General features: G+C 54.2%; 1 protein-coding gene across 4 annotated transcripts in view; it reads right to left on the bottom strand.

Annotated features, from left to right (window-relative positions):
• Myh14 (myosin heavy chain 14) overlaps window positions 1-17822 on the bottom strand; it is a 57326-nt gene extending 39504 nt beyond the window's left edge. Inside the window, exons 1-9 of one of the 4 annotated variants that reach the window (XM_055613448.1) lie at window positions 17782-17822; window positions 12540-12935; window positions 7986-8142; window positions 5089-5116; window positions 4810-4912; window positions 4284-4307; window positions 2564-2656; window positions 2144-2207; window positions 499-597 (exon numbers count right to left, since the gene is read on the bottom strand). In XM_055613448.1, the coding sequence (XP_055469423.1) occupies window positions 499-597; window positions 2144-2207; window positions 2564-2656; window positions 4284-4307; window positions 4810-4912; window positions 5089-5116; window positions 7986-8142; window positions 12540-12932 (961 nt within the window). In that variant the 5' untranslated portion in view covers window positions 12933-12935; window positions 17782-17822. Of the gene's footprint in view, window positions 1-498; window positions 598-2143; window positions 2208-2563; window positions 2657-4283; window positions 4308-4809; window positions 4913-5088; window positions 5117-7985; window positions 8143-12539; window positions 12936-16352; window positions 16580-17143; window positions 17607-17781 lie in introns of those variants that run through there. The other 3 variants (XM_055613449.1, XM_055613446.1, XM_055613450.1) reach the window with 3 other exon arrangements.
• Between the last annotated feature and the right edge of the window lie 2381 nt (window positions 17823-20203).

The raw sequence follows: 20203 nt of genomic DNA, 5'->3' as shown, positions 1-20203 counted from the left end.
TGTCATTCTAGCACTCAGATGACTAAGGCAGGGATTGCTCCGAGTTCCAGACTAGCCTAGGCTACATAGCAAGATCTTGTCTCAAAAAGAAAAGGAGACGAGAGAGGGCACAACCTCTGGCACAGCCATTGTGCTGGCAGGAACCACAGCAGAAGGCAGCTTGCTGGCAGAGCAGCACACAGGAGGTCAACAGGAAGCATGGAGTTGTGAGAGTTCACAGCAAGGCAGAGTCACTACAAGGCCAGGAGTGCAGGAACGGAGCAGACAGATGCGGCGGGCAGGACTGAGAGCCAGAAGGCAGCTGGAAGCACAGTGTGGAAAGCAGGGCTGGGAAGCCAGCACACACAGTCCACTACAGGAGCGCAGAGCGGCACAGCGCGGCCACAGCACTGTCTCCACACGCCAAGGGACAGTGGGACCAATCCAACGACTGTTCTGGGGATGGGTCTCCCAACCACTGTCGCAGGGCAAAGCAGGCTGGGAAAGGACGACACTGACCTCTTAGCTGCTCCCCAGCGCCCCCTAGCAGCTGGTAGAAGATATGGAAGCTGCATTCGTCCTTGGCCTGTCTGATGGCCCGGGACTTCTCCAGCAGATCTGGGTGGGGAGGTCAAGGAGTCTGCTGCCTGCGCTCTCAGAATTTCGGATGCAGACCAGCCTGGACTACATAATCAATTCCAGACCAGCACAAACTACAGTGTGAGACCCTGTCTCAAAAATGAATTAATTAGTTATTTAATTATTTAAAAATAATGTGGGGCCAGAGGGTGGATCAGTGGTTAGAACACAGGCTGAGCCGGGCATGGTGGTGCATGGCTGTAATCTCAGCACTCAGGGAGGCTGAGGCAGACAAATCTCTGAGTTCAAGGCCAGCCTGGTCTGAGAGTTCAGGACAGCCAAAGCAACACAGAAAAACCCTGTCTCGATTCCTCCCCCTGCCAAAAACAAACAAACAAAGAATACAGGCTCCCCGGGTGGCGGTGGCCCACACCTTTGATCCCAGCACTTGGGAGGCAGAGGCAGGCATATCTCTATGGGTCCGAGGCCAGCCTGTTCTACAAATCAAGTTCCAGGATAGCCAGAGCTATACAGAGAAACCCTGTCTCAAAAAAACAAACAAAAAATGATGATAATGATAATAGTAATAATAATAATAACTCAAAAGAGAACACAGGCTGTTTTTCTTTTTCTTTTTCTTTTTTTTCTTTTTCAGTTTTTCAAGACAGGGTTTCTCTGTGTAGCCTCACTCTAGAGAGCAGGCTCCCTCCGCCTCCCACGTGCTGGAATTAAAGGTGTGAACCACAGACTGTTCTTAAACAGAGGACTGGGGTTCAATTCCCAGCACCCACACTGAGGCTCACAGCCACCTGTAACTCTGTTCCAGGAGATCCAGGGCCCTTTTCTGGCCTCTGCCAGCACCAGGGACATGGTGCACAGACATTCATACAGGCAACGCTCCCCCCCCCCAACACACTCACACAAAACACAGAATAAAATACTTAAATCGATGGGAGACTGCAATGTGGCTCAGTGGGCAGTGCTTGCCAATAAGCCTGAAGGTCTGAGATCAGTTCCCAGCAGCCCTGTGGACAGCACCTCTTCAGCCCTCAGCCTCTCATTTTGTTTAGTATTTAAGACAGGGCCTTGAGTGCTGGGATGGCAGCTGAGCCTCACTGTGTGCCGCTTCAGTGCGGTGTATCCCATTCCAGGAGTGGGAGTTTGGGACCCAGCAAGCACTGGGGTTACCTCACCCTGATAGGAACACTGAGCCTGAGGCTCTGCTGGATCTCCTACGGGACTTTGCCCTGCTAGTTCCCATCTTGTTGTTTAGACAGTTAGGCACAGCCTATGCAACCCCATTGAGAACAGTCTGGGCGCCCACTTGGCTGTCCTGGACCATGCCCCTCCCCCCTCTCCCTGAACTCCTGTGGCCCCCCACTCCCATAAAGCGCAGCCAAGACTCTAACCACAGGCTGTGTGGGACATCAGACACGCGTGACTGGGGAGGTCCAGGCCAGCACGCCTTCACAAGGCCGACATCGCCATGGGGTCCCCACCCAGGGGCGTCTTTTCTGGGTGAGAGTTCCAAGGGTTGTCCTCCCCAGCTGCTACCCCAAGCCTCCCAGGAGCCTTCAGAGGATACAGGTCTCGATGTTTGCTCCCACGATGTAGCCAGCAACATCGAAGTTGATGCGGATAAATTTTCCCTGGAGCAAAAATGGTGCAGGGCTTAAGTCACAGGGCCTCCCTAAATCCACACCTCAAATCCACCCTAAATCCTTCTACCTGAAGCTCACAGCAGCGGTGAGTCCCAAGGCAGGGACTCCGCAGGGAATTCAGGTCCAGACAAGTTTGCTGAACCACCTCAGTGGGTAGGCTGTACGACCTCCCTCCTGAGACACAGGGGTTCAGACCCCAGCCTCCTTCCTCAGACCCAGAGGTCTTCCATAGACCTCTCTCAAACCCTCGAGGTCCAGACCCCTGCCCCCTCTCCTCCACCCTTCTTCCCTATCCCCGAATTGCCAGCCTCCCAGAATGCCGGATGCACAGTCCCTGTACTCACAAATCGGGAAGAGTTGTCGTTCTTGACAGTCTTGGCATTGCCGAAGGCCTCCAGGATGGGGTTGGCTTGAAGAAGCTGCCGCTCTAGCTCCCCCTGCAGGGCATGGGAGACGGTGCATCAGTGAGACAGGAGAGGAGCCCTCCTCACGGGGTCGGGGGAGGGGGCTAGCCTTCTCTGGGTGCGGCCAGGGGTGGAAGAGGCTTGCCTGCCATGTGTATAGTGGGGGGAATAGAGCAAGTTCTCGGAGATTTATTGCTGAGTGGAAGTGAAACGACCAAACAAAGGGGAAAATGCTGCAGAACCAGTCGTGTTCCCATTAATAAACAACAACGTAGGTTAGAAACACGAGAACAAACACGGTTATTTCTACAGATACAAATGGTAAACATAGGGAGAAAGATCTGCAAGGGGGCACGCCAAACTGCCGTCGCCCTTTGCTGACGTGTTTGTTGCTGCAGCTCACAGGTCCCCATGCATTGCTTGCTGAATGAAACATGTGAGGAGAGTAATCTCTACCATCCACAGAAGTGCAGCAGACTCTCCGGCGCATAGTGGCCATTCACTAAATGGTAGCTTTGGCTAGGATCCTTATTCTGAGCCTGCCTTCAGGGTCAGAGCCAGGCACACAGTGGTGCTCAATAAACGGCGGCTGCCAAGTATCTTCTCAGTCTACATCAGTTAGCACTTTGTCAAATGAACAAAACATAAAAATAAAAAATGAATGCAGCCAGGCATGGTGGCTCACACCTGCAATCCCAGCATCGGGAAAGTGAAGGCAGGAGAACTGACGTGAGTTCAAAACCAGCCTGCGCTGTAGAGCGAATCCAAGGCCAGCCAGCCTGGGCTATAAAGTCAGAGCCTGACCCAGAAAAATTAAATAAAATTAAACAAACAAAAGAGGCGATGTGCGGGCTGGCTGGCTTGGTGAGGGCTGTGGAAGGGCCGCGTGGCTTGGTCGGGTGAGAGCTTGTCTCTCCAGCTCTCCTGGGAGGAGCGTCTGGGTGTCTGGGTTATCGTGTGATAGTATCAGTGGCCTCTCTCTCTGGATACCTGGCAGGCAGCACGGGCCTAGGCTGCACAGTTAGAGTAGGACAGGGGTGTACACGCAGTATGGCTTCTCTGACTGTGGAGACCTAGCTGTGCGCACACAGTAGGGCTTCCATGAACAATAGTAGGGGCCATGCTGTGCAGATAGTAGGACTAAAACCAGCAGTGGGTCTGGACATGTGCACACAGTCGGGTCCCACGAGTGGCGGTAGGGACCCTCGCTCTGACATTAGGGAGGATCACCTACACATGCATAGTAGGGCCGTACAAAATGACAGCGTGCAGTCGAGCTGGTAACTGCATTAAACGCCAGCACGAGGCCTGAACCTGAGCACCACAGTAGGACTGGCACAAAAAGTGGGGAAGAGCTGTCCTTGTACACATAGCAGCCTGGGGCCTGGGCATACATGCCAGGGCCGTCATAACGGCAGAGTGAGCTTGGTTGCATGCACGTGATAAGACTTTTATGGGCTTGCCTGAACACAGTGGGGATACATTGCAGCAGAAAAGGTCCTTGGCTTCCTGCACATAGTATGTCTAAGCTATATGGCCATGCGGTCCTGGCAAGGGTGGCCTTGTGGATCCCTGGGGGGCTGGTATGACACCGACTCCCAGATGTCTGTGTGACACCGGGGTGGTGCTGGGGTGACAAGAGGGATTCCCTGCTACTCACATAAGACATGGCGCTGACGGAGGCCTGAGGAAGTCACAGGACAGGACACACGAACCAGGACACAGCACATGGAACATGGACAGACACGTGGGTGAACTGAAGGCCTTAGGGCAGAGCTGGGCTGAGGGGATGGGGAAACCTCGGGGATTATGCCCAGGCTGAGATCCCACTGTGCCTGCCTCCCCCACCATGTCTGGGGCTTCCTGTCAGTGTTGCTGGAACCACTGAGGGCTCAGAGACTCGGGGCGCCTCTACAGCCCTCCAAACCTAGACACAGGTCACCTAAAATCAGCCCTCAAAATGAAGCACCTACTATGTGCCCAGTGCTATTCCAGAACCAACAAAGCTAAGAACCAGCCTCATATCTCCAACCTGTTAGCTCCTGGCTCCATGATAAGCACACAGTAGGTGCTCAGTAGCACAGGCAGCCATAAGGCCCTGCACCCACTGTGTTTATGGAGTGCAGCCCAAAGTAAGGGGTACTGCTGGTGACCCGTCTAGGGGGTCCCAAGGCCGTGTGGCTTACAGGGACACCAGGCTCCTTCCTGCCCTTTGGAGACGATGCCACGTGGGCCAGGTACTGGATAACCTTCTTGGTGTTTTCTGTCTTCCCGGCTCCAGACTCCCCTCTGTGTGGAGAGCAAGTGGGGGTAAGGAAAGCAGGGAGGCCAGGCAGGCCCTGCCCCACACATTCATGCAGAGCCACGCCTACCGGCACCCTGCCCAGTTACCCAGTGGGACCCTTCCCACTCATGCAGAGCCACTCAGTGGGAGCCTCTGCTCTGAAGCCCTTTAGGTGACTCACGTGCAGAGAATGGACTGATCCTCACGATCTGTAGGGGACAGAAGGGAATGACAGGTCACCCAGAGGGTCTCCCATCCCTTGGCTCCTTCACGTCTCAAAATCTTTTCAGAACCACAAAGGATTGCAATGCACAGCCCTCCTGGGCTCAAATACTCTATCCTGGCACTTGCCGAGTGACCCTACAAAAGCAGCTGTCCCTCCCTGAGCCTTCATCTCCTCAACAGCAAGGTGAAGAGAAGGAACCCCAACTATACAGACTACAATTCACCTGTCAACTTCAATCTGAGTCCCTACTGTGCGCCACCTCAGGCTGGGCATCAGAGACTCAAGAATTGGAAAGTGAGCCTGGCAATGGTGGAGCTCACCTTTACTCCCAGCACTCGGGAGGCAGAGGCAGGCAGAGCTGTGAGTTTGAGGCCAGCCTGGTCTACAGCCTGGTCTACAAAGTGAGTCCAGGACAGCCAAGGCTACACAGAGAAACCCTGTCTTGAAAAACAAAACAAAACAAACGAACAAAAAACCACCAACAAAACGATTTGGAAAGCGAGGTCCTGGACCCCAGAAGTCTAGCTTAGACACAAGATGTGTATTCTGACTGTACTGGTATCTTGCCATACACCCTGACCACCTACTAAGTGCTAGGTCAACTTATCAACACAGAAAGGAACATTGCATAAGAGCTGAGGCAGTGAATCTGGGGCCACAGGCGGTGACTAGAGGATGGGGGACCTTTGCTGCTTCTCCAGGGAGGTGTCGTTCAGGACACAGGCAGGGTAAGCAGAGTCTGGGAATCCTTAGCTGGTAAGTTGACTGCAGTACGATCCCAGGTGACCTGTTTGTCACCACGCAGGCCTTACTAATGACTCCCACATACAACCTGTATCCTCACAGACAAAGGATGAGGGTGCTGGTCCTGCGAACAGCTAGTCGGTCAGGCTACGCTTGGCACAAGGACACCCATCTAACTTGCTGTGCTGCGCCCCGTGACGCGCAGCGGGTCTGAACCAGGTCTGTGATCCAGTCTCTGAGTTGCTCTGTACCTCCATTGACCTATCCAAAAAAAACGGGCTCAGCACAGCTCCTTGTCTAAGAAGGCTGTAGTCAGAGTCTGGGCTAAAGAGACGGCTCCGTGGTTAAGAGCACTGGCTACTATTGCAGAGGACCCAGGTTCAATTCCTAGCACCCACATGATGGCTCACAACTGTAGTAGCTTACAACTTCAGTTCTGGGGGCCCAATGTCCTCCTCTGCTCTCAGCAGGCACCAGGCATATAACACACACAGACATACATGCAGGAAACATACCCATCCCAAAGAGATGAAATATATAAATCTTAAATTAAAAAAAAAAAGGCAAGATTTAGATGGCTCAGTGGGTAAAGGCACCAAGCCTGACAGCCTGAGTTTGAGTCCTAGGACCTAGGAGACGGCGCCACGGTAAAAGCATCCACAGGCACTCACCTAGCGTGCACAAAGCCCTATCCTCCATCCTCAAGGTCTAGTCAGCCAGGAATAACAGTGGCCCACACCTGTCATCCCAACTCTCAGGAGGCAGGGGCAGGGGAGTCTGGAGTTCAAAGTCATCCTTAACTATATGGGACTTAGGGGTCAGCCTGGGCTACATGAGATCATCTCAAAAACAAAAACGTTCAACACAATACCCAGCACAGAATGAAAATGAAAATCGGAGGCAGTGGCCAGGACACTGGGTTCAAGTCAAACCTGGGTTCAGTGTGACCATGGACAGTAACGCTACAGCTCTGCGCCTCAGTTTCCCCATCTGGAAATGAGTGGTAATAAAAGAAACTACACCACAGGACTCTTATGAGGTTAAATAATGAAGCCATGAGACAACTATCCCAGAGGTAGCTGTTTCTGCCCGACCCAGCAGCCACTTGGCGGCCCCATTGGCAGGCAGCACTACAGACAGCAAAGGCTTGTTCCCAAGCCCCAGAGGACAGACCACAAGATGAGCACATTCAGGGCCCTTCACACTGCTCAGAGCTCCAAAGGCAAGGTGGTTTGTCTTGGACCAATCAGAAATTAACAACAGAAAGATGGGAGAGGGGCCGGAGAGATGCTTAGCTGATCTCTAGTGCTAGTGATCCTGAGGACCTGAGTTCAATCACCAGCATCCTCCCAAACAGCTTGGCATGGTAACCCCAGGGCTGTGGAGGCAGAGACAGGTGGAGCCCAGGGGCTCAACTGCCAGCTAGTCTAGCCTAACTGGCGACTTCCGGGTCAGCGGACGGCCTAGGGAAGGACACCTGAGTTTGGTTCCTAGTACCTGCATCAGGTGGCTCACGGCCACCTTGGACTCCAGCTCCCGGGATCTGACACCCTCCTCTGGTTCCCATGGGTGCCTCATGCACATGCACACACGCGGCCCCCACGTTCACATACACATATGCATAAGTTTGAAAAAAATCCAAAAACAAAGAACCAAGGAAGGAGCTCACATAACCTAACCCATTACCACTCATGACCCAACACAAGGGTCTACTGTGGAACAGACGTGCCATGTCACACATTTGCCGTCTCTCTGGAAAACTTCTGCTGAAGCCAGCATCAATTGCCTTTCAAAGCAATTCTGTCAGAAACACACAGGCAACTTTTGTTTTGTTTTTTTGAGACGGGGTTTCTCTGTGTAGCTCTGGCTGTCCTGGAACTCATGCTCTAGACCAGGCTGGCCTCGAACTCACAGAGATTCCCCTGCCTCTTGCTTCCTGAGTTCTGGGATTGAAGGCGTGCCCGGCCAGATTTTTTAAAGGCCTGCATGGTAAGAACTGGATCCCGGCCCACCTCCCACTGTACTCCCAGAGCCATCACTCAAGCCTGGCCCTGGAAGCCAGCACCCAGGGTACAGCCGGTCCCCGACTGGACTGCCCACACACTCACCCTGAAGCATGCTGCGGTACGCGCCCTCGGTCACAGCGTACACGTGAGGCGGCACTTCATGGCGTTTCTTGCCCCGGTACATTTCCACGATGGCCTCCGTGTAGATGGGCAGCTGCTTGTACGGATTGATGACCACACAGAAGAGGCCTGAGTAGGTCTGTGGCAGGCAAGAGGGAGGAGTATGTCAGGGGTCCTCAGTGAGGGCGGAGCTGTGGTATACGCGGCTGCCCGTGCCAGGAGGAAGCCTGTATGAGGCAGAGGTGTATCTACACCTGGAGACATAAAGCTAAACTTTGCTCTCTGGGGCTTTGCTCATTTTGGTTTACAGAAGGGCTTGCTACATGGCCTTGCTGGAGCCTCTGCCTCCCAGGGCTGAGATTATGGGTGTCTGTCACTATGCCTACATGCATGTCTGTGTTCTACATGAGCGCAAGCCCACGGAGCCCAGAAGAAACCACTGGAGTTACAGAGGGTTGGGAGCTGGAGATTGAAGATGGGTCCCTGCAAGTACTCCCAGCTGCTGAGCCATCTCTTGTTGCTGTTTGTTTGAAGCAAGTCTCACCCTCTAGTCCAGCTCAGTCTTGAAATTGCAGCAATCCTCCTGCCTCAGTCCCTTAAGTGACAGAATTACAGGCATGAGCCACTTTGCCTAGCATGACAGTTACATTAGTGCCAAGCTAACAGCAGACACAAACCTTCCCAGACCGTACAGAGGCTTTCACGGATGACGATTCACCACCGAGTGAATAGTGCTAGTGAAGACAGCCTCAGGTCACAGGCCTCTGGCTTCCCTGATGGATATGGAAGGAATCCATGATCATCTGTTAAACCCTCAAGGCTACAAATGAAGCTGTGGAAGCAACAGTGTACACCTATAAGTCCATTATTCAGGAAGCTGAAGCAGGAGGATTGCTTTGAGTTCTGGGCCAGCCTGAGCTACAGAATTAGAGCCTGTCTTACAAAAACAGAAGGCTGGAGATGTAGCTTAGTTGGTAGAATGCTTGCCTGGCACACATAAGCCCCTGGTTCCATCCCCAGCACCCCATGTACTAGGCATGGGGTGGGCATCCACTCGGGAGGTGGAGGCAGAAATCTCAGGTCATCTGACTGCATATGAGACTAGCCAGGACTACATGAAACCCTGTCTCGAAAACCAAAGAAATAAACAAACACGAGATGAAGGGAGTATAGGGGCTGAAGCAGGAGCATTGCTGCCAGCAATCCTGATTCTGTTGAACTCACAAGGGTGACAAGATCAGCACAAAGCACTCACCATCCACAGAGATGGCTAGATAGCCAAGAATTAGTTAGTCGCTTAGTGAAGGCAGCCAAACAGCTAACTAGGCTAATTCCTGGGAGATAGCCAGCTGAACACGCCAGAGAGCTCACCATTCATAGCCACAACTGCTTATTACTTAGGCCAGTCAGACAATTGCTGATTCTCTAGCGGGTACCTGCTCCCCCCCACCTCCACCTGGCTACAGCAGGGTGTAGCCACCAAGCTGCTTGGTATCACCTCCACGTAGAGGGGGCGGGGCAGCTAGCCACAGCGGAAGAACCGGTCGGCCTAGTATCTGTCTCCCTAGTCTCCCAGGCTGCTCCCACTGGGCTCTCCGAGATCTCAGGGTGGGGCGGCTGGACCACATTCCCCGGGAGGGTATCTCATGGCCGCTGGCGCCAGAGCCCACTCCCCATGCCAGCCCCTCGGGCCAGACACAGCTTGGGTAACACCTAGGATGGAAACCCGAGCTGGCCAACAGGGCCAGGGGAAAAAAGGAAGACGACTCAGTTCCTAGAGGGTCCCCGGAAGGGTCTTGGAAGGCTGCCTAGCCCAGGGGGCTCTGGAGACAGGCCTCCTTCTCCCCAAAAACACCCCCCTACACACAAATGGAGGACATTCCCCTGTCTGGCTTCCTCTGGAAGAGGGAGACAGCCTCCCTCATTACAAAGGCCAAGGGATTAAGGAGAATGAATACTAGCCAGCCAGGTGGCCCCACCTCCCTCTCCAAACAGCAGGCTGGGATGCTCAAGTTACAGACCCACCCAGGAGCCAAAGCTAGCTAGGTTTTAACTGTCTAGGGTTGGAAGCCAGAGGCTGAGGTTTCCAGGTGTTTGCAACTTCCAGGAAGGGCTGATCCCCAAAAGGGCTTAGTGCCATACAGGTCTGGTAAGCACAGGCCTGCCACCATACCTGCTCTGGAGACTGAGGCAGGAGGATCAGAAGACTACCAAGGGCAACTTCCTGAGAATTTGTCTCAAATTAAAAAGAAATCTAAAAATGTGGTTAGAGCCTTTGCCTAGAATCATCCAGTGAGGGGCTGGGGGTGTGGCTCAGTGGTAGAGTTCCTGCCTAGAATTGCCCAGTGAAGGGTTGAGTTGTAGCACACCATGAGTAAGGCTCTGAGTTTGATCCCCGCTACTGTAGGGAAAAAAGCCTCAAAGTTCAATGCTAGATACTGGGGTTTGTGGCTTCTTCTAGCAAGGCTCCAGGAGTGACACCCTGCCCCATGCCACATGGAGCAGACAGTCCTTACATGGCCATTGATTCCACCGTTTCCTCTACCTTTTTAGCTCCTCCGAAGGGACCAAGTCCCTTACCAGTCCAGGCCCCTGGGGCCTTCACCCTCCACTGTCACAGTCAGTTAGGAGTAAACACATATTATGTATCAGACAGAAACTAAGCCTGAATCTTGGTGCTACGGTTTTCTACTGGTTGGCCTGAGCAAGCGGCCTCTCTAGGTGTCACTGTCTCCATGAATGGGGACAAGAATTGTGCTTCCCACCTATCACGAGTTCACGCGGCTTTACTGGAAGCTCATCACTGATCAGATCCTGCAACATTGTGCCATTGGTGACAGCCATCCTCAGCTGTGTTAGGCCAAGCCTAGGGGAAAAGGGGAGAGTGGTCCCTACCTCACAGCCTGGTGTGTGTGTGGGGGGGGGGGGGGGGGCAGCACAGTCCCCGGGAAGAGAACTCAAACTGAGCCAGGCAGCAAAAGCAGAATGTATGCACCCTAATGGTTATCAGAGCTGGGCTTCCACGGATTCCTCAGCGGCTGTGGGCCCGCGCCTCTTAACATTCTGGAATGCCGGTGACATCAACAGTCCCCAGCCAAGAAGCCGGCCAAGAACTCAACAATGGCACTCAGAACAGTGCCCGGCACAGCATAAGTACTTAATAAATATTTACCAGTCATTCTCAGGTTTGTTTTGTTTTTGTTTTTGTTTTTTTTTTTTTTTTCATTATAGCAGTAGCTTTCTTTGTTAAACTCTATAATCCTGTTTGCTCTCTCTTAAATGGCGTTAATAACACCTTGGCTGTCTATGAGACTCTGCAAGCTTATTTAAAAGAAAAAGAAGAAAAACTATGTTCACGTCACCCCCACCCCCACCCAGAGTTCCGTGCGGGTGGTAGTGGTGCGACAGTCGAGCAGGCACTCTAGAGACCTCTCCAAAGGATTCTAACATGAAGCCAGGGTGTGGAACCACTTCTGGTGCTAAACAACTTCCTGTGAGCAGTACTCCACCTATGTGCTACGCAGACATAAAAAATGGATCCCAAAGCTTGGCAGACCACCTTAATCAACCCCTATATCATCAACACCATCACACTATTTTGTTTTATGCTGTTGTTTTGAAACAGGATCTCACTCAACAATCCAGCTGGCCTCAAAGTCAAGATCCTTCGGCAAGGGGGTGAGATCAGCAAGTTATGGTGTTTGCCACCAAGTGTGGTGACCCCAAGTCTGAACCCCAAGACTCATGTGGTAGGAGAACCAATACAGAAAGGCGTGTTCCGACCTCAAGTCGGACCTCAAGTTCCGACCTGGCGTGCCCCCAGCCCCAAGTAAATAAATAACGTAGCGGTTTTGTTGTTTTGTTTTGTTTTTTTAAAGATCCTTCTCTTTTCCCCATGCCTGGCTACATGATGGCTTTTATTTTTATTTCTTTCTCTTAAACTTTTAGTAAAACGGGATTAATAATGGCTACTGCCTTGCTAAACGGAATGAAATGAATTAATGGGAGTCATGTAGGCTCAGCATTCAATAATTTTTAACTCTTTATTATTATAAAATGGTGAAGGTGCCCCCATGCAGGACACCCCAGCCAGGGTGAGAGCAGGCTCTAGTCCTCCAATAAGGTAAGAGCTGCAAGCCTTGTCATTGTAGCTACTCTGAGCAGGAGCCCAAGTTAGAGGCCTTCCTCAGTAACAAAGGAGATCCATCTCCAGGCAAAAAAACAAAACAAAACCAAACAAAAAACCCAGAAAGCATGCTGGGGAAGTAGCCCGGCAATAGAGTACCTGCCTAGAACCCCCAGCCAAGGGCTGTGGCTCAGGGCTAGAGACCCTGCCTGGAAACCCCAGTGAAGTGCTGGGGGCGTGGCCCAGTGTTCGAGCACTGTCTGGTCTAATCCCACATTCCATAAAGGATTATAATTTTGTTCGAGTTGGAGGACGGGCACAGGAAGTGGGGCAAGTACTCCAGGCCAGGCCCTGCTAATCCAGGTCGGGCTGGCGATACCTGGCCCCCCCACCCCGGGCATGTCACTTACATAAATGAGCCCGGAGTAGTAGCGCTCTCGTAGGTTGTGCAGGACCGAGGCCTCATTGAGGCAGGTGAGCTCAGCCATGTCCTCTGCCTTGCTGAATTTGGGCGGGTTCATGCGCTGGATCTGGTCCCTGGGCAGCCGCAGGCGCCGACCGCTCTCCGCCAGCTCCACTTCCGCCTCCTCCTCCCCTTCATCTCGCAGGGCTGCCGCCTCGAACCCGTGCAGTTCCGATGGCACCCACACCAGGCGCCGCGCTGTCCACTCCACCTGTGGCCCTCCAGGGCCACCCACATTTGGCATCCGGGGCGCAAACAGAAACGGCTGGGCTGCCTCAGGTACCGGGCCTGGCCTGGAGGCCACCTTCCTCCCAGGCACGGACAAGGTCACTGCGGCCATGGTCTGTGAGAAGAGAATGGACACATCAGTTGGGACTGTCCCTCACCCGCCCTTCTGCTTGCCTTCCTCTCTCTAATTTCTTTGCTTTGGCTCTACTGGGGCTTAAACTCCTCCTGCATGCTAGAGAAACACTGTTCTACTGAAGCACATCCCCAGAACACCACCCCCCTCGGTTTTGTTTTTGGGTTTTTTTTGGGGGGGACAGGGTTTCTCTGTGTAGCCCTGGCTGTCCTGGGACTCACCCTGTAGACCAGGCTGTCCTTGAACTCAGAGATCTACCTGCCTCTGCCTCCAAGTGCTGGGATTAAAGGCATGTGATCTTTGTGTGTGTGTGTGTGTGTGTGTGTGTGTGTGTGTGTGTGTGTGTGTTTAATTTTAAAACAAGGTCTTGCTAAATTGCTCAGGCTGGCCTTGAACTTACAACCACTGTGCGTCAGACTTCGAGTAGATGGGATGACAGGACGGTGTCTCCTGGCTCAGCTTTACTTTAAAAAAAAAAAAAATCATTTAAGCCAGGTAAAGCCTTTAAGCCCAGCACTCAGGAGCCAGAGGCAGGTGGGTCTGCGTGTGAGGCCAGATTAGAACAGTATCAGCCTGATCTATAGAGCTAGTTCCAGGAGAGCCGGGGATACACACAAGAAACCTTGCCTTGAAAAACCGTGAATAAATAAATAAATGCATTGATCGTGGGACCGGGGCGTGGTCCCAGCACCCGCATCAGGGCTCACAGCTGATGCTCCAGGAGAGCCTGTGCTCCCACAGGCACCTGCGCTCACACGTTCCCACCACATACACAACTCAAAGCCATACACATACGTCTTCCTGTGAAAGATTTATTGCTGATGTGTGCATGTGTGCACTTGGGTGAGTTTATATGTACCCCATGTGTGCAAATTCCCGCAGAGGCCAGAAGATGGCATCAGTTCCCTGGAGTGATGCGTTGTGGAGGCTAAAGACCAAGATCCAGCTCTCTGTAAGGGCAGTCAGTGCTGCAAAACTCTGAGTCCTCTCTACACCCCCTCTTAAGAAAATAAACTCTTGTATGTGTAAGGCTGTCTAGCCCGCACGGATGTCTACACCGCATGCATGCAGTACCCATGGGGGCCAGGAGAGGGTGATGTTTCCCCCTGGAACTCCAGTTACAGATGGTTCTGAACCACCTTGTGGGCGAACGTGAGGCCCTCTGAAGAGCAGCCAGCGCTCTTAAGGGCTGAGCTATCTCTCCTGTGCCCCCATCCCCAAATGTGGTTACTATAAAATTCTAAGTACACACTTGGCTTGCATTCTGTTTATATTGGACAGCGCTGTTCTAATCTCAGGAGACGGATAAATAGACACATTGATGGAGACACGAAAATGGTGATGAACAGCTGTCAGAGGTGCAGACCAGGCGAAGGGCGGGGCTGGGGCTGAGCCTGCGCTTACATTCTTAACTGGGTGGACTGGAGGAGCCTTCCCTAGTGTGCTACTTTTCAAAACAAAGACCTGAGTGAACCTTGGGAGCGAGGAACTGGGACGACGGGCTGAAGGCAAAGGCCCGGGCGGCCCGTGTCCCTGTATCTGTGCAGCCCACGGTGGCTGGAGCTGAGTGAGACGTGGGCAGCAGGTGAGGGAGTGAGGACGGCTGAGATGGGAGCCCAGGTAGGGCACAGATCTGATGCTGGTCACCACGCTCTCTGTGCACCTCTGGTCCTGCCTGTCCCATGATTACTGAATGATCCCCATCCTCTCTCTCCAGCGTCCATTTACTCTTTCTTACATTCGTTCAACACTCTCAGAGGTCTTTCGAATCCCAGGCGCTGGAGGCCTGTCAGGAGTCTCTGGGCCTGCCTTTGGGCAGGTATTGGGGTGTGGACCCAGCCACATCTCAGACTCTTTAAGGAAGCTTCCCGGAGGAAGCCAGGGTGTCTGGGGTATGAACACAGCAATTTCAGGGTTGTCCAGCGTCCCACAAAGAATGCCCCACAGCAGTCTCTCCTTCGGGAAGCAGCCCCCACTCACCCACCACCTCATCGCTTCCATCCCCAAAGAACACCGGAAGACACTGTATCCCATCACCCGCTCTCACCTCTGTGCCCCAGGCCACCTTCACCTCCAACACAGACCTTTGGGGACATCCATCCAAGCACTCAGCTCAGGGGTGTCCTCCCATACCATGGCCCCCTCAAGCTTGCCCTGGAAGCCCCTCCCACAGGCAAACTTCCTGTGTCTAGGGCTTCTCATCCCTCCTCACACCCACCAGCACCAGCAGCCTGGTTCCCAGCCACTTTGGACCCCCTTGCTCTACAAACGGCCAGCCCCAAAGGGTCAAGGGTCACCCCAGGCTCCAGTGTAGCAAAGGTATTCCCAGAGCCAAGCCCCGTCTCTGGGACTTTGCCCCACCCCACCCGCCTGTTTCCTCCCCAGCCTGGTAGCCTTTGACCAGGAAGGGTTCGGTGGCTTTGTACCTCTCAGCCCCACTACCCTCCTCGCCCAAGAGCTAGAAGGGCAGACAGTCTCCTCACCCAGGACCCTGGAGTGGACACTCCAGCCCTGTTTCCACCGGACACAAGGTGTTGCCTACAGCCTTACTGCAGCCGGGGTTAAAAGTAGGGATGTTGGGGTTCAAGGAGTTGACCAAGCCAAGAGTGTGAGCCCAGGGCCTGGCCCCAATGGCTGGGCCCCAGCCACACACCCCTCCCTCGGGCAGCAGGAATGTGGTGCCAGGACTCATTAGTGTCACTTAGGCAGGTGAGAGCACCTGGGAGTGGCAGACAGAGCTGTGTGGAAAAGGAAAGCAGCCAGGGCTCCGCCCGCCGCCCGGGCAGGGGCAGCACCAAGCTTATGACCTCAACTGATGGGTAAGATCACGCCCTACCCAGCCTCCTCTCTCAGACTCAGGGGTCCAGGACACAACTTCCTTCCTCAGACCCAGAGGTCCTGACCCCAGCTCTCCTCCCTCAGACTCAAGACCCAACCTTTTCCCACAAACCCGGTGGTCCTGACCCCAGCCCTTCCTCTTCAGACCCAGAGGTCCTGACCCCAGCCTCCTCTCTCAGACCTACAGGGGTCCTGACCCCAGTCGTTTTCCCTCAGGCACAAGAGTCCAGACCTCAGCCCTCCTCCCTCAGACACAAGAGTCCAGACCTCAGCCCTCCTCCCTCAGACACAAGAGTCCTGGCCTGACCCCACTCCCTCAGACACAAGAGTCCAGACCTCAGCCCTCCTCCCTCAGACACAAGAGTCCCGGCCCAGATCCCACTCCCTCAGACACAGGAGTTCAGACCTCAGCTCTCCTCCCTGAGACACTGGGACCCAGCTTCTTCCCTCTAAGTTGGGGTACCTGGCCCATATAGCTCTGGGAGCCTGGATCCTAAGCCCTCTCCTCCTGACCCAGCGCCCTGTGGCATGGCTCTTCTATCCCGCAGACCCCGCGGCTACCTGGGCGCCTGGCGGTAGAGATGGGGAGGCCTCTGTGTCCAGATCCTCTCCCGACACCCAGGTGAGGCCAGCTCTGCGGTCCAGCAGGGGGTGGGGCCTCTGGCGTCAGGAGGCGGGACGGGGCTCTGACGTCACCTGACACCTGCCGGGCTGGGTGGGGGCGTGGCGTGGCGGGTCCTGGCACTGCAGCCAGCAAAGGTAGAACCTGTTGCCCAGTGGGCGGCGGCGGTGGGCAAAGGTAAAGGCCCGGCACAGAACAAGACTGTGGAACACGCCCAGGGTTCGAATTCTTCCCCAGTCTTCTGGACCACCGCTTTCCTCGCCGGGAATTGAGGCCCATAAAACCAATAAAAGCCACGTGGAGAAAAGAACCTAGGTCTGTGCTTTACAGTTTATTACCTCAGTTTCTCCAACCCTGGAAGTGGGACATCCCAATCCTCAGGTACGATGTCAAAATGCTCTGGCAGCCTCGGGAGCTTAGGTCTCCTCTTCAGGGATGAATTAAGGAGACATGGGGGGGAGGGAGGCGTGTCTACCATAAGCTTATGGTTTTCTCCTTAGCAGAGGCGTCAAGAGTTCTAGCTTCCGGAACAATTGATTTTTCTCTTTTGGTTTTCTAATACGGGTCTTATGTAGCCCAGGCTCGCCTGGGACTCATTCGTGGGCCTTAGGGTGGTCTTGAACCCCTGATTACTACTACGGTGTTTAAAACAAACAAACAAACAAACAAACAAACAACAAAAACAAACAAACAGACATGCCCAGGCACACCAGAGCCCTACATTCCCTACCTCAGTCCAGCCTCCACCTTCTACTCCCCGTAAAACCACCTCAAATCGATCCTTCCACACAGGAGAGGATGTTAGTTATGAGTTGGAGCGCCCGAGTCCGTCGAGAGCGTGTCCGAATGCGCCTTAGTCAGGCGGCGCGGCGCACCCCGTCACCGCGGCGCTGGCGAGCAGGACGGTCGGGAGCTGAGGTCGGCTTGCTCTGCGTGAGCCCAGGACCCGTCTCAGCGCAGCTACCTCCACCAGGGCTACGGAAACTAACCGGGGCCGCCCGCCGAGCGCTTCCCGGCCCCCAGCCCCTTCCTCCCCCCACAACGGGCACGGTCGTCCCGGGAGCCGGGGCGGAGAGCGTGACTCAGGTGTTCTCTCACGCGACGTCCCAAGCACTGCCTCAGTTTCCCCTTCTGCGGAACAGACCGGGCGCCGCCTGCAGGGATGACCCCAGGCTGCCTGGCACACGGTGGGAGCCGGGACCGGGTGACTGCGACCCCCGACCCTCCGGGAACCTGGGCTCGCTTGCCCCCGCCGCGGGTGCCCCGGCACACCCCTCTTCAGGACCTCCACGGCAGCCCACCGGCTGCGGCCTCCCCCGGCCTGGCCACCCCCCGGGGCGCACCACCGGGGCTCCCCCGGACACTCACCGGCGCCCAGGGCGGTCCGGAGGCCTCGGCCTGGGCAGAGAAGGAGGCGGGGCCTGCGCAGGGCAGCCCCGCCCACAGGTGGGCACTGCGGACCAATCAGCGCTCGCTGCGGCTCGCTCCGACCCCGCCCCCGGGGCTCAGTGCTGCCCAATTACAAAGAGAGGCCGGTGCGCCGGGCCAATCAGAAGTTGGCGGAGCGTGCCAGGCGTGGGAAAAGAACCTGGAGGAGAGTGAGCGGCCGTGGGCGGGGCCCGGGCCTGATGGCCAGCGGGAGGCACCAATAGAGAGGCTTGGGGAGCGGCTGGGAGCCGCTGGTTCAAGAGGACCGGGTGAAAGGGCGGCTTTGTACACAGGCATGAATGGATGCCTTTGTGCGCAAGCATGGGGGGCGGCGGGAGACCGGAATGCCTGGGTCCCTCCGGACCCGGCGCGCGGACTCACACCAAGACGTCGCTTTTGAAGATCGCAGACCGCGAGCAGGCCCACGCAGGTGGGGGCGGCTGCGTGGGTCCGAACCGTCGTTTATGGAGCGCCTGCCGTATGCTCAAAGCTGTGTGAAGCGTTTCCACTACGTAATTTCACTGAAACCTTAAAATTGATTGAGCAACTTAGATGACCCTGTCTCAAAGTACAAAAAGGGGGCTTAAGACGAGGCCCATGAGCTGTAAAGCACCGAGTTCAGAGCACACTACTGCAAAAGTAAGTACATAAGTAAACGAATCGATACCAAAGTCCCCAAGGCCCTCACCACATGCCACAGTCCTTGTCTCCCAGCTGCTTTGCAGCTGTTGTTCCTTAGCCCCTTACGCGCCTGGACCTGCCTCAGCCTTTGCAGTCTGATACTCCCAAGTTTGTTGTGTTTTTAAAAATATATTTTTAGTGTGCATGGGCGTCTTACCCGCATATACGTGTGTGTGCTATGTGCGTGCAGTGCCCAAGAACAGCCAGTACTAGTAACCAGCCCTGGCTATCCTGTCACTCTGTTGTCTATTCAGAAATGACAACTAAGGTCCCCGTGGCCAACCAACCTACCTGCCAACGACTGATGTCATCAGCCTGATCAAAGCTAAGTCTACCTAGCAACCAGTAATGTCATCCATCATCTGTCTGCTGGCCTGTTACTGAGCTGTCATTAGCTCTGCCTGCTCTAAGGGGGGATTGGACTGCCTATGTAGCAGAGGGTAACTTTGAACTTGTGATATCGCTGCTGTGCACCACCACATAGGGCTTAGCAGACTTCCTTTCGCTGTGGATTTTCTTTGATCTGAAAGCCTGTACTGCTTTAATGTCTGCTAATATTTAGTGAGAACACTCACAGTTCTAAGCCCTCAGTGTCTGTTAAATCACACAACATGGACCTACCAGCTCTATGCAGTTGGTCCTGCTATCCTGCCCATTGTACTGGTGTGGGCACAGAAATCCGGCTGCCTCCGTGAGATCACTTCCTATCTCCACTGTACCACGAGGGACAAGGCAAGACCAAAGGATCAACTCCAAAGGAAGCATGCCCTGCCTTTAAGCCCTCTTTCCACCCTCTATCACACCAACCAGAGTACATGCTTGAGGGAAAGTCCCAACGTTCACCTCCTTTATCTCCTTGGAAATCTTCAGGTGCACGCACGCGCGCGCGCACACACACACACACACACAGAGAACCCATCTGCAGAACACCATTATATTGTGAGCCCATGGCTGTCTGTGGCTAGCCTTCTCCGTGAGGCTCCATAAGCTACAATAAAGAAGAAAATCAGTGGGGGATAAAACACCCAGATATGTGTGGCCAGGGAGAAGGAAGTACAACATGAAAGCTTTCTGAATTCCATCTCTCAGAATGACCAGGGTCTGCAGAACCTGAGCAAAAAGTCTGGAAGGTGTGGGGAAAGCCAGCAAGGGGTAAGATAATACACAAGGATAAAAGGGTGTGGCTGGGTCTGAAGCTCAGTGGGAAGAGTGCCAAATAAATGGAGTGAGGTGATATACACCTGTCATCCCAGCACTTTGGAGGTGGAGACAGCAGGATCCAGAGTTCAGTGTTCCATATTGCCCCAGGCAAAACGGCCATCATCAAGAAACAACCCCAGGCCAGCAAGATAACTTACCAGGGAAAGTGTTCCCCACCACGCCCCATCAGCTGGGTTCAACCCCTGGGCCCACCTCAGGGGGCAAGACCTGGAGTGAGATGACCTGAGTTTTACACCTAGGACCCACGTGGTGGAGGGAGAAAGCCAGCCCCACACTGTCCTCTGACCTCTACAATGTGCCATGGCAACATGCTCCCCTACTCATTCACACACACACACACCAGACAGAGACACAGACACATACACATAGAGAGACAGAGCCTGACAGACAGAGAAAATGCAATAATAAGGGGCGTGGTGGGACTGCTCAGTTGGGAAGGGTGCCTGCTGGCAAGTCTTCT

Source organism: Psammomys obesus, unplaced genomic scaffold, assembly GCF_907164565.1.
Source record: "Psammomys obesus unplaced genomic scaffold, mPsaObe1.curated_primary_1811, whole genome shotgun sequence".
Classification (NCBI taxonomy): domain Eukaryota; kingdom Metazoa; phylum Chordata; class Mammalia; order Rodentia; family Muridae; genus Psammomys; species Psammomys obesus.
The sequence above is the reverse complement of the archived record's forward strand: the minus strand, read 5'-3'. Positions and strand labels throughout refer to the sequence as shown.